Raw genomic sequence first — 19,048 nt, 5'->3', positions numbered from 1 at the left:
TTGAATAAGGTAGCGGATCTGGCGCTGATTTGCCAGGATCCTCTGGTGGGTTGTCTTTATGAGCGCGTTCTGCCTCATCATCTTTCTTGATACTGTTAGGATATAATAAAAAAACATTTGGATTTAAAATAACGTTACCAAATAAATAAAAAATTTTTTTTGCTTATTAATCAATCATTATCATGTGTATACACTTGTTATGTGTCTAACACATCCCGGGAGTGCAGAATTATTAGGCAAATGAGTATTTGGACCACATCAACCTCTTTATGCATGTTGTCTTACTCCAAGCTGTATAGGCTCGAAAGCCTACTACAGATTAGGCATATTAGGTAATGTACATCTCTGTAATGAGAAGGTGTGTGGTCTAATGACATCAACACTCTATATCAGGTGTGCATAATTATTAGTCAATTTCCTTTTCTTTGTCAAAATGGGCCAAAAGAAGGATTTGACAGACTCTGAAAAGTCCAAAATAGAGAGATATCTAGCAGAGGGATGCAGCACTCTTAAAGTTGCAAAGCTTCTGAAGCGTGATCATCAAACAAAAGAAGCGTGTGGAAAAACAAAGGTGCAAAATAACTGCCCATGAACTGAGAAAAGTTAAGCGTGCAGCTGCCAAGATGCCACTTGCCACAAGATTGGCCATATTTCAGAGCTGCAACATCACTGGGGTGCCCAAAAGCACAAGGTGTGCAATACCCAGAGACATGGCCAAGGTAAGAAAGGCTGAAAGACGATGACCACTGAACAAGACACACAAGCTGCAACGTCAAGACTGTGCCAATAAATATCTCAAGAAAGATTTTTCTAAGGTTTTATGGACTGCTGAAATGAGAGTGAGTCTTGATGGGCCAGATGGAAGAGCCCGTGGCTGGATTGGTAAAGGGCAGGGAGCTCCAGTCCGACTCAGACGCCAGCAAGGTGGTGGTGGAGTACTGGTTTGGGCTGGTATCATCAAAGATGAGCTTGTGGGGCCTTTTCGGATTGAGGATGGAGTCAAGCTCAACTCCCAGTCCTACTGCCAGATTATGGAAGAGACCTTCTTCAAGCAGTGGTACAGGAAAAAGTCACCATCCTTCAAGAAAAACATGATTTTCATGCAGGACAATGCTCCATCACACGTGTCAAAGTACTCCACAGCGTGGCTGGCAAGAAAGGGTATTAAATAAAAAAAAGTAATGACATGGCCTCCTTGTTCACCTGATCTGAACCCCATTGAGAACCTGTGGTCCATCATCAAATGTGGGATTTACAAGGAGGGAAAACAGTACACCTCTCTGAACAGTGTCTGGGAGGCTGTGGTTGCTGCTGCACGCAATGTTGATGGTGAACAGATCAAAACACTGACAGAATCCATGGATGTCAGGCTTTTGAGTGTCCTTGCAAAGAAAGGTGGCTATATTGGTCACTGATTTGTTTTTGTTTTGTTTTTAAATGTCAGAAATGTGTATTTGTGAATGTTGAGATGTTATATTGGTTTCACTGTTAAAAATAAATCATTGAAATGGGTATATATTTATTTTTTGGTTAAGTTGCCTAAAAATTCTGCACAGTAATAGTAGTCACCTGCACACACAGATATCCCCCGAAAATAACTAACACTAAAAACAAACTAAAAACTACTTCCAAAAAAATTCAGCTTTGATATTAATGAGTTTTTGGGGTTCATTGAGAACATGGTTGTTGTTCAATAATAAAATGAATCCTCAAAAATACAACTTGCCTAATAATTATGCACTACCTGTATACTTCTAGCATCAATACCATATTATGGTTCTACAATCTGACAGGTGCGCTTTATATGTTGTCCATTTTTTTTTTTCATTCAAAGGTATTTTTATTGAAAGTCAAAAGAAACAAGACAGTTACAAATGTAGGCTCGACACAGATGCAACTGTGTAGAAGATCATGCCTGATACAGATACAGATATACAGCTCTACAGACTGGCATAATAAACTGTGTATAGCTAAGAATGTTGGTCTAATCATGGAGTCAACAGTAGGATGAAAATAAATGACTTAACAGGTGCACTAATTGGTAACTGAGCACTCGTATAGTTAACGCATCAGATCATGGAAGAAACTCTTCAGAAAGCTCGGAGAGCCATAGGTGTTCAAGAAAATCAATGGTGATGTCTTAGAGGAAGAAAGTGTAGGAGAGCGTGAAGAAGAAAGGGAGAGGGGTATGGGAGGGGTATTGTGAGTCGGTAGTGTTTCTTGCGGTTGTATTTTTTATCTATCAGCCAATCTTTGGTGTATATAACAGTAATGCAGTTATGGAGCCACAAGGGCTCTGTGAGGTCTCCTGTGTCGCCTCAGTTCATCATAGCTTCGTAATCTTGTGAAAATCTAAAAGCAGACCATGGTCGCCAGGTGTCAAGGAATTTCTCAGCTGCCCCTCTATCTTGGGCCAACGTGTCCTCCATCTCGCACACCTCCGCCACCCTACGGAGCCACTCTTGAACTGAGGGTACTCTGGTGGTGTTCCAGTAGAGGGGAATTAGGGACTTGGCTGCATTTAGCATGTGTTTAGTTAAGGAGTTTTTGTAACGGGTGAGCGAGAAGGAGGACAGGTGAAGCAGGCAGCATGCAGCGTTCAGTTCCATGGATGTTTCTGTGATCCGTTTGATTGTATCACAAACCACATTCCAGAAAATGGTGATCATTGGGCAGGTCCACCAAATATGGATCAGCGAACCCACTGCAGACTGACACCTCCAGCAGGTGTCTGGCTTTGTGGGGTCCCATTTGTGGAGTCTCGCTGGCGTGTTGTACCACCTGGTTAACAATTTGTAACTTGTCTCCTGCAGCTTTGTGCTAATGGAGCACTTGTGTGCCAGTATGCAGGCTTTTTGCCATTGTTTGTCCGTTATGGCGAGGTCAAGGTCCTCCGCCCAATCCCGTCTCTGCTTGTCTAGGCCCTCCTCATTTGTGGAAGTCAGCCACGAATAAGCCACCGAGGTGGCCCTAGTCACCGGGTTCTGCGCGTGGCAGGCGGATTCCAGAACCGTCTGTGGCCTATGTAGGTCAGACGAGTTCCTGAATCCGTTCAGGTAGCTGCGTAATTGAAAGAACGACCATTGTTTCAGATTAGTGAGGTCATTGTCTAATTTGAGGGTGGACCAATCTTTAAGTTTGTTCCCCCTATAGCAATCTCTAACCAGCAGTGGGTCGTCGGTGCGTGACGATCTAAACGTCGGTGTGTTCAGACCGGGTGAGAAGTCAGGGTTGTCAGCCAGAGGGGTGAGCGGACTGGGAAAGGTGGAAAGTTTCTTAAGTCTGGAAAGTGAGTGGAATAAACCCAGGGTAGTTCCTGTGATGGGGTTTCTACGGAGGGTCATGGGGCAATTGGGCCACGAAGTCCACGGTGAGTATTTTAGGTCGATGGGGCTAAGTTCATTCTCTAACGCCACCCAGTCTTTTGCATGGCCATGGCAGTGCCAATCAATGATCCTGGCTAAATGTGCTGCTTGGTAGTATTGTTTGAAATCCGGGAAGCTCAACCCTCCTTTTTCCTTAGATTGTGTTAGGTTAGGTAGTTTGATTCTAGGTTTCTTTGCGCTCCAAAGAAAGCGGAGTAGCATAGAGTTCAGGGATGTGAAAAAACGACGCGGGACCGCAACCGGCAGGGTGCGTATCAGGTAGAGAAATCTAGGTAGTATAACCATCTTAACTATGGCGGCGCGTCCGAACCAAGAGAAGTGTCGTAGGCTCCAATGATTAAGTTCCTCTCCACAACTCTTAAGGAGTGGCGGAAAATTCCGTTCATAAGTATCTTGGAGGTGAGGGGTTAGCCACACTCCAAGATATCTGAGGGCTTTTCCTTCCCAACGGAAGGGTGAGTTTGCTTTGGTTAGTGACAACACTCTGTCCTGTAACGATATATTGAGTGCTTCCGATTTCGTGTAATTGATTTTTAAATTTGACATGAAGCCGTATTGGGTAAATTCCTTCATCAAGTTGGGAAGTGATATGTGAGGGTCAGATAGGAAGAAAAGGAGGTCGTCGGCGTAGGCCGCAACTTTGAACTCGCTGTCTCCCACGTGGAAACCATTCACAGCCGTGTTTAACTTGACCGTTCTGATAAAAGGTTCGAGCGTCAATATAAAAAGCAAGGGCGACAGGGGGCAACCCTGTCTTGTCCCATTAGTGATTCCCACACTATCCGAGAGGCTACCATTGACCTTCAAGCGGGCCGATGGTTTTTGGTAAAGCGCCGCGACCCACGCCATCATGTGCGAGCCAAAACCCACACGGTCGCATACCGCCGTCATGAAGTCCCATGCCACGCGGTCGAAGGCCTTCTCCGCATCAGTAGAAAGGAGAAGGCCCTCGATCTTACGCACCTTCGCCGCGTGTGTCAGTAACAGGGCCTTGGTTACATTGTCCTTGGCTTCCCGATTCGGCATGAAGCCCGCCTGCTCTAGACCAATTAGTCCGGGGAGCAATGGGCTGAGCCTAGAGGCAAGAATCTTAGCAAATAACTTCACGTCTAAATTGAGGAGTGAGATGGGTCGGTAGCTCGAGCATGAAGTGGGATCCTTCCCAGGTTTTGGTATAACCGCTATGTGGGCCGAGAGGAAGTCTGGGGTCACCTTTCTGGGTGTAGACAGCGAGTTCAAGGCTTTTTTAAGGGGCTCTATCAGGCGTTCAGCAAAGGTCTTGTAGTAAATAGCTGAATAACCGTCCGGTCCCGGACTTTTATTAGTTTTCAGCTGCCCTATCGCTGTTCCTATCTCTTCCGCCGTGATTGGTTTTTCCAATACAGCAATGTCAGGGTCTGAGAGTTTTGGGATACCACTTTTGGCCAGGTATTCTATTATAAGCTGTGGTCTATCATCTGTCATGTGTGGTTGTCTATGTTGGGGGGGGAGGTTATAGAGTTTCGTGTAGAAACTGTGGAAGTGGTTTGCAATCTTTTCAGTCTCTACGTCTAGTCCCCCGTCTTCTCGCTTTATACCAGCAATATTATTGGCAGAAGAGCACTCTCGGAGCGCCCTCGCCAAGAATCTGCCTGTCTTGTCTCCTGATTCGTAGTACAATCGTTTTTTGAAGAATAACATGCGTCTGGCTGTTGTGTCCAGAAGCTGCTGTAATTCTCGCGTCAATTCAAGCAGTTGTTTGGCTGAGTCGATGGAAAGTGATTGTTTGTGTAGGGCTTCTAGCTTGTTGATTTGGGTGGTCAGCTTAAGTATTAAGGCCTCCCTTTCCTTTTTACGTTTGGAACCAAGACCAATCAAGATCCCTCTAATTGTACACTTGTGGGCCTCCCAAACCGTGAGCGGGTCCGAGCCCGGGATGGCATTGAGTGTGAAAAACTCTTTCAGGGAATCGTTTAAAGAGGAAAGCGTCGTCGAATCGGTCAGGAGGGAAGCGTTAAGTCTCCAAGTCGGCGAGTGTCGTGAGGGGGTTACTGCCGCCATGGACAGTGATACCGGGGCATGGTCTGAGAATGTCTGAATGCCTATATGTGCGCCCGTCAATCTCGTCAGGTCGCGTTGTGTGACAAATAGGTAGTCTAGCCTGGCGTATCTCGCGTGTGGGATTGAAAAATGAGTGTAGTCACGCCCCTCTGGGTGCGAGAAGCGCCAGGTGTCAATCAGGTGGAGAGATTGTAGCATCACCTTAAGCCTCTTTAGGAGTCTATATGTGATACACGACTTTCCGTTCGAGGTATCCTCGATGGGGTTCAGGGGCACATTAAAGTCCCCTCCCAGTATGATGCATCCGTTGGCAAACCCAGCGAGTTCCCCAACAATTCTCCGGCAAAAGGTGCCGTGGGCCTTGTTCGGAAAGTACACGTTCGCTAAGGTCATCGGTGATCCTCCGTATGTGCCCCTGATGAATAGGAATCTACCCCCAGGGTCGCTCAGTTGGTCTGTGACCTGAAAGGGCGCATCCCTGCTGATCAGTATCGACACGCCTTTCGATTTTGAGTCATTGTTGGTTGCGTGAAATGCACCTGGAAAGTGAGCATTGGAGAGTCTAGGGACATGGTTGGTTCTGAAGTGGGTTTCTTGGAGGAAAACAAAGTGGGGCCTACCTTTTCTTAGCTCTCTTAGTAGGGAGGAACGACGTTCCGGTACATTTAAACCCCTGACGTTGTGTGAGATTACCAGAGGACGATTCCCCAAGGAGGAGTAGGCCATGTCGATTACCTCGTATGACAGAGTCGGTTGGCAGGACAATCTGGAATAGTACAGCTGCAGTAAACAAATTAGTAACAATACCTTAGAGCCTATCAACATCACAATACAATAGGTGGACTAATGCACCTTGTCAGCACGGGTTAGGAGGGGTAGGTAAGGGAAGGAACAAGGGTTAGTGCAGTTAGAGTAGAAAGATAGATCAGAGAAGGGTAGAATGAGGAGAAAGTTAGGAGAAGGTCACCTGTCAGGAGATCTCCCCCGCGAGGCCGAAATCGGTCCCACCAGGGGGAGTCCGCCTATGGTGAGCAGTGTGCCCTGCCTCTCTATCAAGAGGTCAGGACACCTTGTGGGGTGTTAGGGAGGCAGCGACGGCGTGACGTCAGTACCTCAGACAATCTACTATCCGAGCAGTATCAAAAACAGGAAATAATAAATAAAAAAAAATAAAATAAAAAGAAAGTCTCAGACAGATATTGTCAAACAGCGGGCGGCACACACAGCCCTATAAAATTAGATCTAATGATCAAACATTGATATATTTAACTATTACCCAACCTACTTGTAGACAAACCTGGTAAGTTGGCGTGAACATTTAACTATGGAGAACTATTTCAAGTCCTCTAACCCCAAGCAAACAGTAGCAGTGCCCTTAGAAAGGGTCCTCTGCCCCCCTGCGTGCCATTGTTGGCTGACCCTGGAGAATAAACTAATGTGTTTTAAGTTACTGATTATCCTGTTAACTAAAAGGACAAGAAAGAGAATGAGCGGTCAGATTATCAGACCCTAGTTGCTGCATAGGGGGTATCAGATTGTTCGGGTGGAATCCCCTTCTTATGGGCCTGTGGTGATTGAAATTTGTCGTGCAGACACAGTCTCGTACCCAACAGGGAGCCACGTCCAGGGCGGGGTACATATTTAGGCCTGAAGTTCTCATCGCGTGTATGCTGCGGATAGCGGCGGCGTCTATGAGAGTTTTGGAGTATCTAGCGTGTCTGACTGTAGTTCAGTGGAGGGGGACAGGTACACAGGGTTACAGCTGAGGGCGATGGAAGGTCTGATGGTGGGGTCAGCTTTGGGCAAAAGAGAGAGGTGCAGGGGGATCTCTGCTGCAAGAGGTATCGCTTCGGTGGACACGGTTCAACTGGGAGAAGAAGTCTTTACTCACGGTTAGTCGTCAGCTCTGTTCCTGGGTGTGTCAGCAGAGCGGTTCGGGGTGTCGTTCCTCGGGCCTCCGCCACGTCCTTGTTTGGGCCGCTTCGCCAGCCGTTTTTCTGGAGTGGAGAGTGGCGAATCAGGGGGGCTACGTGTCTGCGGCGGGAGCAGGAATTCCGCGTACCATTCGGGCAGTTCAATCTGGCCAAGGTCGAGAGCTTCGCAGAACTCGGGGAGATCAGCCGGGGTGCGGAGTGTAAACTGTCGTCCACTGCACGTAACATTAAGAGCGAAAGGGAAGCGCCACGTGTATCTGAGCTCCTTCTCCCTCAGTTTCTCCAGCAGGGGGCGGAGAGCTCTCCTGTTGCGCAGTGTTATCTGAGACAAATCCTGAAATAACATGATGGTGGAACCATTAAAGATAATGTTATCACTCCTTCTAGCCTTGCGCATAATGTCTTCTTTCAGGACATAGCTCTCCAGACAACATATTATGTCTCTCGGTGGTGCTGTATCAGGACCTTTAGGTCGCAGCGCTCTGTGTGCCCTCACGAAGCCAATGTCAGCGTCCTCCTGACGTTCTAGCAGGCTGTTAAAAACACTTCTCAGCGTGGTAATGATTTGGTCCGGATCTACTGATTCAGGGATGCCCCTTACACGTACGTTGCACCTCCGTCCTCTGTTGTCAAGGTCCTCTATTTGTCGGTTCATATCTATCAGGTGTTGGGCATGGACCATGGTGATCTTCTCTATCTTGTGAATTGCTCTGTCCCTGCGTTTCCCCGCCGACTCTGTGGCCGCCATTTTCTCATTGAGCACAATCATGCTCGTTTTTAAGTCTGTAAGGGCCGCTGAGAAGGTAGCTTTAATGTCAGCTGCAATCACTGACATATCTGCAAGGGTCAGTGGGTGATCAGGGGCAGACTTACTGTGCATTGTGCCTTCAGGGGCTGACTGTGAGTCATCGCTGTAGTCTTCTTCATGATGGATCGGCGCCATCTTGGTGTTCGCAGCAGCACCGCGGCCCGTCTGTTTAAAGAGTTCAGCAATGTTTTTGGAAGAGGAAGACCCCGAAGTCCGCCTCGTGCGGGATGAGGGCGTAGAGTGGAGCTTTTTGGTAGGCATCTGGGAGCTTACGGTCGGGTATAGGGTGCTAGCGGGCCGTGTGTCCCGGAGAGCCGTCTCAGCAAGCTGCCATCTCCGCCGCGCGCCAAGCCACGCCCCGTTGTCCATTTTTATATCTACATTTTATTGTTGAAATGTTATTAATCATTGTGCACATATTTACCTTCCTGAACGAGGCTCACAGGACCGCTCTCTTCCTCCTGCTCTTCTGCTTGAGAAGTTGGGGTGGTGGGGGGGGGAAGCTCCTCAGCTTGCTCCTCAGCAGGAGCTGGGGTTGGGGAGTGGGAGGGCCCTGGCTGCTCCTCTTCATCCATCTCCTCCTCTGCCGCATCCTCCTCTGCCGCATCCTCCTCCTCCTCCTCATCGGCCTGGCGCCTTCTGCGCTTGGCGCGGACAACTGGCATTGGAGCTCCTATAATAACACAATGTTCATATATTATAAAAATGTTTTCTAATGACGTATGCAAATTCTGTGTACTCTGCTGTATTGTATATGAATACAAATTGATTTATATAGACAGTTAACCAATGGGACAATGTTATATTAAAGGGTCTTGTGGGCACTACAGGGGACTGAGCGTGAGCTGGGATGCAACCATGTTAAAATGAGCTGTTTTTGTCTCCTTTGTTTTGTTCAGACCATCTCATGTTAAAAAAAGGGCCTGATGGAGCACACGGGATTACTATAACAACCCCACTCCTAACACAGGAATTTAGTGGTAATCTATATATATAAAACTCAACGTGTGTGTGTGCATAAATGTATGTATGTATGTATGTTCCAGCATCACGTACAAACGGCTAAAGATATTTATATGAAACTTGGCACACAGGTTACTTATATGTCAGCCACAAACATAGGATAGGTGGTTTAAACCTTACCCACCCCCACTTGCCATGGTCGGGGTTTTTCTTTAAAGTCCCATGCAAAGCAATGGGATAATTATGTTCCCACATAACTTCTGTGTTCCTGTCTGCTGTCCCATGTCTTTTTTCAACAGTACTATGAATACCTTGGCTGGTGCTGATATATGTTAGCACAACATGGCATCTTGGTTAACAACATCTGACCTTACATGAATTACATATGACCTTACATAACTGTCACCAAAGGAGCTGCGGTGGCTCCACGCGATTGCCACTGCACTGACAAGTGATTCACCTCTGCAGCTAGGGGTTCGGATCCCGCTCTCGGCTACCTGTGAATTGAGTTTGGTGGTCTCAGCCCCGCCCCTGGTGGGTGTGCTATGCGAGGTTGGGTTGGGAGGACCCCCTCACACCCGCCATTGCCAACCGCGGCATGGAGAAAGGTGGCAGATTGCCTCTGGGGGAGGCCTCCCAACTCCTGCAGGCCGGCTCCTCTCTCTTTCGAGTTCACGCACAAAATACACTTTTTAAAAAAAAAACATAACTGTCAACAATAACTTACCTGGATGATATTTAGCCCGAAGACGTCTGACCTGATCCATTTGGCGCCTCTTCAGGTCAGACCACTTCTTCACAATCGCCTTGTGGTCGTGTTGGCCGCCAAAGTCAGCGATTAGGGCGCTGACCACAGCCCTTTTCTCTGGCTGCCTCCGCAGCTTATCGTATCCTGTTTCCAGGAACTTCTGCAAGATGAAGAACAAAGTATATTGTAATACTTCTGTTGACAGCCTTATGGATATATGACGTAAATGTATGCTATTCAACAATTGGAAGCATTCTCGCCTTATTAATCAATGACAGGGGTAACATGAAAGATTTTATATCCTGCCATTTCGGTCGCCACCTTTTTTGCATAAATATAGCAGCCATTATCATTTGCATAATTATGAATATATTATTAACAACACAGGATACACGTATAGGGGAGATATGCGTTGCTAACTCTTTTCCCTGTCAGGAGCCTAACGCCCCGGGGGTCAGAGACGGGACCTTTTCGGAGGGCCACTGACGTATGTACCCGTCGCAGTTTTTTGTGATGTCACTCTTTAGGTGTGTGCACATTTTTCACTGCATCCGGGTGGAGTTTTTGGGTTGTGTTTTGCACGCCACAGGCTTTTCAACAGGAAAAAAACAGCTGGAGGCAGAATGGTTGCAAAACACTACGGGTTTGTTACCTAACTCTGGGTTTCAAGACCAGTCCACCTCCAGCTGTTGCAAAACTACTACTCCCATCAGCCACGGTCTGTCAGTGCATGCTAAGAATTTTACTTTTGCTGCATCTAGGGTGCCACAGTTTAGAGACCCGTGCATAAAGGCCTGAAAAATGGGGGCCTGCAGAACTTACAATACTAGAAGTGCCAGCATTCCCAGGCATGCTGGAAGTTGTAGTTCTGCAACATCTAAAGGGCAATATGTATTCGAACGTCCTTGGGCCTTGAGGACACTGAAGTCAGGACGTTCGCATACGTCCTATGTCCAAAAATTTTTTAAATTCATTATGCTAAATAACAAGGAAAAGTGCCTAAATACACATTTGCCAACCAGGGTGTCTGCAGCTGTCCAGGCATGCTGGGACTTGTAGTTTTGTAAAAGCAGGAGACACATTTTTTGTGAAATACTAATATCTGATCATATATACTAACTTTTAAACGAGACTAAAATGCAGTTGAAGATAATGAAATAACAGTGGTCGAAATACTTACACAAATCAGCAAATTTTCCTCAGATACAGTGAAATTACTTCCAACCATCTTGCTCTGCGATTGCGTTGCGATCAAAAAGTTGTAAACTGGCAAGGGTCCAGGAAATGGTCGCGTGTTGTTCGCGTGTTGATTGCACTGCTTGGACCGAGATGGGTCCATATGGCTTCGGCTGTATGGACCACAGTAACTCTTTTCCCTGTCAGGAGCCTAACGCCCCGGGGGGTCAGAGACGGGACCTTTTCGGAGGACCACTGACGTATGCAACCGCCGCAGTTTTTTGTGATGTCACTCTTTAGGTGTGTGCAAATTTTTCCTTGCACCGGGTGGAGTTTTTGGGTTGTGTTTTGCACGCCACAGGCTTTTCAACAGGAAAAAAACAGCTGGAGGCAGAATGGTTGCAAAACACTACGGGTTTGTTACCTAACTCTGGGTTTAAAGACCAGTCCACCTCCAGCTGTTGCAAAACTACTACTCCCATCAGCCACGGTCTGTCAGTGCATGCTAAGAATTTTACTTTTGCTGCATCTAGGGTGCCACAGTTTAGAGACCCGTGCATAAAGGCCTGAAAAACGGGGGCCTGCAGAACTTACAATACTAGAAGTGCCAGCATTCCCAGGCATGCTGGAAGTTGTAGTTCTGCAACATCTAAAGGGCAATATGTATTCGAACGTCCTAGGGCCTTGAGGACACTGAAGTCAGGACGTTCGCATACGTCCTATGTCCAAAAATTTTTTAAATTCATTATGCTAAATAACAAGGAAAAGTGCCTAAATACACATTTGCCAACCAGGGTGTCTGCAGCTGTCCAGGCATGCTGGGACTTGTAGTTTTGTAAAAGCAGGAGACACATTTTTTGTGAAATACTAATATCTGATCATATATACTAACTTTTAAACTAGACTAAAATGCAGTTGAAGATGATGAAATAACAGTGGTCAAAATACTTACACAAATCAGCAACTTTTCCTCAGACTTAGTGAAATTGCTTCCAACCATGTTGCTGTGTGATTGCGCTGCGATCATAAGTTGGAAACTGGCAAGGCTCCAGGAAATGGTCGCGTGTTGTTCGCGCAATTGCGCATGCGCGATCGAAAAATCGCAATCGCAATATGTATTTTGGTTAAAATATCATACATATTCGATTTCAGAGTGCTGCTACAGCAGTTTTCGAAATATCTGCAATCAATTTCGCATTCGCATGTTGCGATATTTCGATAAAATATCAGGAATATTCTGAGCCAATCAGAGCGCTCCTCCAGCATATCTCGAAATTGCGCAATAAATATCGCATTCGCATGTTGCGATATTTCGATAAAATATCAGGAATATTCTGAGCCAATCAGAGCGCTCCTCCAGCATATCTCGAAATTCCGCAATAAATATCGCATTCGCATGTTGCGATATTTCGATAAAATATCACGAATATTCTGAGCCAATCAGAGCGCTCCTCCAGCATATCTCGAAATTCCGCAATAAATATCGCATTCGCATGTTGCGATATTTCGATAAAATATCACGAATATTCTGAGCCAATCAGAGCGCTCCTCCAGCATATCTCGAAATTCCGCAATAAATATCGCATTCGCATGTTGCGATATTTCGATAAAATATCACGAATATTCTAAGCCAATCAGAGCGCTCCTACCGCAGTTATTAAAAAAATCGCAATTATTTTCGCATTCGCAATAGCGAAAAATCGCAATCAATTAATTTCGATAAAATATCACGAATATTCGAATTTAGCGAATATATCTCGAATATTCGAATATATATTCGAGATATATCGCGAAATCGAATATGGCATATTCTGCTCAACACTACTCCTGTACCTTAAAGGAGGGGTGGCTCCCCTTCAGTCCACCTGCCCCCATCTATCCATTAGAATGCATGTGCCTCCACAGTGGGGACGCTCATTGTTTAGTGTTAGGACCTCAGATTACAGGGTGCCTGTGGCTCACGCATGCGTTTGCAAATGCGTGCAGACAAAACCCCTGTTTTTAACGCATACTGCTAGACAGGTTAATTTGGTTGTTCTGCAGGCTGGTCGGTAAGGAGGCTTGGTTTTTCCCTGGGCATTCCCCAGGTTTTGTTGTTATCTGTGTTAGCCTTCCTATGCCACTTACTGCGATTGCCAGCAATAGATGGGGCGGTGGACACGTTTTTGTTTCACCTGTGGTGTTTATATTGGTCCAGCAGTGCACCAACACCTTTGCAGTCATTGTGCTATATGCTGGGTGTTTGGTGTGCTCCTGTATCTTTAACCACTTGCCGACCGCACACCGTCGTTATACGTCCACAAGGTGGCTCGGCTGGGCGAGAGCACGTAGTATGACGTCCTCTCTCCCAGCCGCCACTAGGGGTGCCCGCGCGCCCCCGACTCCCGTGCGTGTGCCCGGCGGGTGCGATCGCCGCCGGGCACACGCGATCGCTCGGTACAGAGCGGGGACCGGGAGCTGTGTGTGTAAACACACAGCTCCCGGTCCTGTCAGCAGGGGAAATGCTGATCTTCGGTTCATACGATGTATGAACCGAGGATCAGTGTTTCCCCTAGTGAGGCCACCCCCCCACAGTAAGAACACACCCAGGCATACTTAACCCCTTCCCCGCCCCCTAGTGTTAACCCCTTCACTGCCAGTGGCATTTTTATAGTAATCCAATGCATTTTTATAGCACTGATCGCTATAAAAATGCCAATGGTCCCAAAAATGTGTCAAAAGTGTCCGAAGTGTCCGCCATAATGTCGCAGTACCGAAAAAAAAATCGCTGATCGCCGCCATTACTAGTAAAAAAAATATAATAAAAATGACATAAAAATACCCCCTATTTTGTAAACGCTATAACTTTTGCGCAAACCAATCAATAAACGCTTATTGCGATTTTTTTTAAGAAAAATATGTAGAAGAAAACGTATCGGCCTAAACTGAGGAAAAAAAATGTTTTTTTATATATTTTTGGGGGATATTTATTATAGCAAAATGTAAAAAATATTCATTTTTTTCAAAATTGTCGCTCTATTTTTGTTTATAGCGCAAAAACTAAAAACCGCAGAGGTGATCAAATACCACCAAAAGAAAGCTCTATTTGTGGGAAAAAAAGGACGCCAATTTTGTTTGGGAGCCACGTCGCATGACCGCGCAAATGTCTGTTAAAGCGACGCAGTGCCGAATCGGAAAACCTGGCCTGGGCATTTAGCAAAAAGTACTCTGGTCTTTGGGCAGCAATATGGTCCGGGGGGTAAGTGGTTAAGGAGGGGTGGCTCCCCTTCAGTCCACCTGCCCCATCTATCCATTATAATGCATGTGCCTCCATTGTGGGGACGCTCATTGTTTAGTGTTAGGACCACAGATTATAGGGTGCCTTGGGGCGGCTCTGTGGCTCTCGCATGCGTTTGCAAATGCAGACAAAACCCCTGTTTTTAACGCATACTGTTAGACGGGTTAATTTGATTGTTTTGCAGGCTGGTCGGTAAGGAGGCTTGGTTTTTCCCTGGACATTTCCCAGGTTTTGTTGTTAACAACTGTGAAATTTGCCTAGTTTTAGCAGTTCATGGTTACATCACATTCCCAACCAAACCTCGAGATTGTACAAATTGGGGTTGATTTGCTAAAGCTAAAGAGTGCAAAATCTGGTGCATCTCTGCATAGAAACCAATCCGCTTCCATTTTTTTTTGTCAAATTGAACAAGCTAAAGTTAGAAGCTGATTAAATACCATGCACAGCTGCAGCCGATTTTGCACTCTTTCATTTAGTAAATTAACCCCACAGCATACCCTCTCTCAGCCTCTATCAAATGTTTAAATGCATAGGTGTTCTAATCCCTCTGGGTTGATCAATGTCCTTTTCTAGAAGGTTAATGTGTCAATACTGGCTCTTACGGCCCTATAAACAACTAATATGGATCAGAGTCAGAGGGGGAGATTTATTAAAACTGGTGCACTCAGAATCTGGTACAGCCGTGCATGGTAGCCAATCAGCTTCTAACTTCAGCGTGTTCAATTAGGCTTTGGCAATGAAACCTGGAAGCTGATTGGTTGCCATGAAGAGCAACACCAGATTTTGCACTTTTTAGTTTTAGTAAATAACCCCCAGTATGTTCTGAGTCCAGCCAACTCACCCAGACTCTATTGAATTTAAATGGCTTAGCCAAGTTGATTAGTGTCTTCCAAGCCTTGAGTGGTGTGGGTAAGGCGTCTTCCATTTGGAAAATATTTTTTTCCTAACATAAAAAGTAACAGGTTCAGGAAAGTTCCAGCAGCCACTGTAGTGACCAGGTTTTCCACCAGATCTAGCAGATAGCTGTTTAGCTCCCTGGTAGCTGAACTTGTAGGGGGCATTGATACAAGCTCCAAGATCTCCTGCCAGAAAAGCAGTGGCAGAAGATATGCTTGAAATCTTCCTTGCCTTGGAAGCACCTCCAACACACTGATGGCTGGGAGTCTAGACTCTAGCACATTTGGCTGGCATTCAGGAGATTCTGAGCAAGAATTTATTTTGACTCAATTGATCTATTGCAGAGACCAGAGTTGTGAAGATCTACCTCTACACCACCACTACCTAGGCCTGGGGAGAACTTGACCCAGGCAGACCTGCACATATATAGTATGCTATCTACATTTCAGCACAAAAGTTTATATACACTAGATAATGGTTTGCTGAAAGCAGTGCATCTTAGAAGGAGTTTACTTTGGTTGGCTGAAGGATTAACCAGCAAGTCCGAAATTGGGAGTGTTATGCATTCTTAAGCTGCAAATATCTGAAATAATTATGTCAGGAGTTCTTAAGATTGTCAAATGGCATCAATGTTTCATTGCTTGTGATACCCTGCAGAATTGTGACACCCTGGGTAGTCCACATCACTGGATCAGGTTTAGTTTGGAAGTGGGTTTAATTTTACAATGTAATATCACAGTTAAAGAAGTCAAAGCCATCTCGTGGGTAAATAATCAACATAAAAAGGAGTTACACAGATTACATCATTTTAAGGTAATACAGTCAAATTGGTTGGTCTATTTGCATGAACTTAGTCAGCACAACTGCATGTTTGACCCATTGTTAAATATTTAAACTGCTTTGTTACATGAGAACATTGGCCTTTAGTGTAGTAGTGCATCTTTACACCTTCCTGAACTTGGCTTCCTTCATCAATGAGCATGACCTCCTCTAAGATTATACTAGTGCTTGTTCTAAGCTGTTAAGTCACTTAATTGCTCGTTCTTTTGATGAGTATTTATGGAAGAAAGTAAAATTCGTTTTAGCTTTACTTATTTTCTGCAATTAGTATGCTTGTTGTTTTGTCTTTTTCATATACTTGTTATTTAGTATTATTGTTGCTGTTTTTGTTGAGTCAAGCACTTTGTTACAATAGATAGTTTAACATTTAACAATTAACAATTAATTCCAAATTTTAACTACCAAAATAAAATCCCACTCATTCCACTCTGAGTGGATTGGGCAAGCGTAATGCATTTCCCAGTGCTGGTTCTGGATGCGTGTTATTAAGTTGGAATTCACTGCTGTATCCTACTATACTGATCTTCAGACTAATATTTTATATGTGAGATTATACAACAACATTGTGTTTCCAATTTCTTACTCATATAACAAAAGCATAGCATATGTTCCTTCAGCTGTACTGTTGCATTCAGCATCTGAGGAAAAACAACTTTACAAGACTGACAAAAAGTAGGGAGTTATGGACTTTCTAGGCACAGTTATCAGACATTTGTACCAAAAAATCATTTATTTAGAAAACATCTAGAAAAATACATAGACTCTTTAAAAACCCAACATTGGATAAACATGCAAATATGCGAAAATACTCAATGATACCGCTCCTGTGTAACAACCACAATTCTTACAAGGAAACTTTGGAAGGTGCAACTACATCAATCCATAGTAGAAGAGGAGTCCAAGAGAGTAGTTGAAAAACAGAATGAACGGCGAAATGATGTTGACAAGATTAAATCAAGAAGCTCGACAGTGATGATCTCTTAGACCTTGCCTGTGCGGTCACAGCATCGATAGCTTATTATGTATGCCTCATTTATGTATATTTGTTGTATATATTATTAATTTGTGATTTCTCTTTATCCTTCTTGATAGTTAAATTTGTAAATGCTCCTGAGGAAGCATGTCTGCACGCGTAACATGTCGAGCTTCTTGATTAAATCTTGTCAACATCGTTTCACTGTTCATTCAGTTTTTCAACTACTCTCTTGGACTCCTCTTCTACTATGGATTGATGTCATTGTACCTTTCAAAGTTTCCTTGTCAGAATTGTGGTTGTTAAACAGGAGCGGTATCATTGAGTATTTTCGCATATTTGCCTGTTTATCCAATGTTGGGTTTTTAAAGAGTCTATGTATTTTTCTTGATGTTTTCTAAATAAACAATTTTTTGATACAAATGTCTGATAACTGTGCCTAAAAAGTCCATAAGTAACTACTTTTTTCTTTCTAACTAATTCATAGGACGTGGCACTTCTATATCTTCTTGTATCCACAGGACCACTCTGTGGCATGCTACAAATTATTCATTCTAACTTTACAAGACCAATGTTCTATATTTTGATACAGACTGATTCCAAATATAGCAGATGAAAAAAAAAAAAAGAACAAAAAGCAATGGTTGAAGTTATAAATAAAGCGCTGCGCAAACTGTTGGCGCTATATAAATCCTGTATAATAATAATAATAATAAAACCTGCAACTACTGGGTTTTATATGTTCCTTCTCGTCAAAACTATTGAAAAATGTTGCGCCAAGCTTGCAGATATGAAATATATGATGCACAGATAAAATATCCAGAGAAATAGATACATATACAGTAAATTAAATATAAATATAAATAGAATAGGGCTTATACATTGATTCCAAACTGTTTTCCAGCATAAAATATCCCACGAGGCTTCAGGTGGATCATGCATCACTTGTAATTTTAGACTATTACATATCATTATTGTAGTATTTGCTGACCACAACAACTTTTTGTTACCCCAAAATATTAACAAATACTTTATTGTGCTTCCCCAAAAAAATGAATGTTTGGAATAAATTAACTCAGTATGATTATCCCAAATATTTCCAGTCTAACAGCAAGCTCTCATATAGAATGTAAAAGGTGCAGTACCTTTTGTCCTGTAGGTATGTGCATTCCTTCCATTACTTTTGCAAAGGATCCTTTGTTGATCATTTTCCCAACCAGATAATTTCCCACACGTTTGGTGTGAGGAAAGTTCTTTACACTTTCTTCAGACATCCTGGAAAAACAGGTAAGTATCTTTGTTTCTCTGTTTTGTTTCCCACATTCTGTCAATATCTTGTCTAAGTTGTCTCCATCCAAAACAGTGTTGATGACAGCAGGCATCCTTGAACTCAAGCTGACTAGACAATTAGGTCAGTAGATAGCGTATATGTAAAAGAAGAATACGACTCTGAGAGTAGTAATTCCTCGTAGTCTATCAGACCTTTATCTCGAAACAGAAACATCTCCTCAATGATCCCTGCTTTCAGTCATGTAGATTTGCTCAAGCACATCCAGGCTGTAGATTATTAGACAAACCTGATACATGCAGTCAGACATTGCAATGAAGCTGCCTGTAACAGTGATATCTAACACCAGCATTAACATGGAATGAACTTTGCATTTTCACATGGCACAAGTGGGAGGCCAAATGTTAGTTGTACTAGTAGGTGACACCTACTAACCAGTCACCTACTTGCAGATATACCCCAAAGTTTACAAACATTCAAATGCCACAGCAACATTTAGCAACTATTGGTGGAATGAAGTACATTAATTCTTGAACCACATACTAATATTTATTGGTAAAGTTGATTCAGGGAATATCCGATTGACCTTTTGGGGATAAGGAGGGATTTGTTTCCCCCACTTGAGCAAATGAAATCATTCTTCATTGTTTTGTTTGTTTTGCCTTCCTCTGGATCAACTTTGGGTATAGGATAGTGATTAAGGAGGTTTCTATTTGGG

At 44.1% G+C, this 19,048-nt stretch overlaps 1 protein-coding gene across 1 annotated transcript in view; it reads right to left on the bottom strand.

Moving 5' to 3' along the window:
• Positions 1–18,712, bottom strand: part of LOC120935705 (hormonally up-regulated neu tumor-associated kinase homolog A-like) — a 69,734-nt gene extending 51,022 nt beyond the window's left edge. The window contains exon 1 of the mRNA XM_040347761.1: positions 18,188–18,712. Coding sequence (XP_040203695.1) covers positions 18,188–18,424 — 237 coding nt within the window. The 5' untranslated portion in view covers positions 18,425–18,712. The remainder of the gene's footprint in view (positions 1–18,187) is intronic.
• Positions 18,713–19,048: the final 336 nt, after the last annotated feature.

This window comes from Rana temporaria, chromosome 4 (genome assembly GCF_905171775.1).
Source record: "Rana temporaria chromosome 4, aRanTem1.1, whole genome shotgun sequence".
Classification (NCBI taxonomy): Eukaryota; Metazoa; Chordata; class Amphibia; order Anura; family Ranidae; genus Rana; species Rana temporaria.
This window is presented reverse-complemented; position numbering and strand designations above follow the sequence as displayed.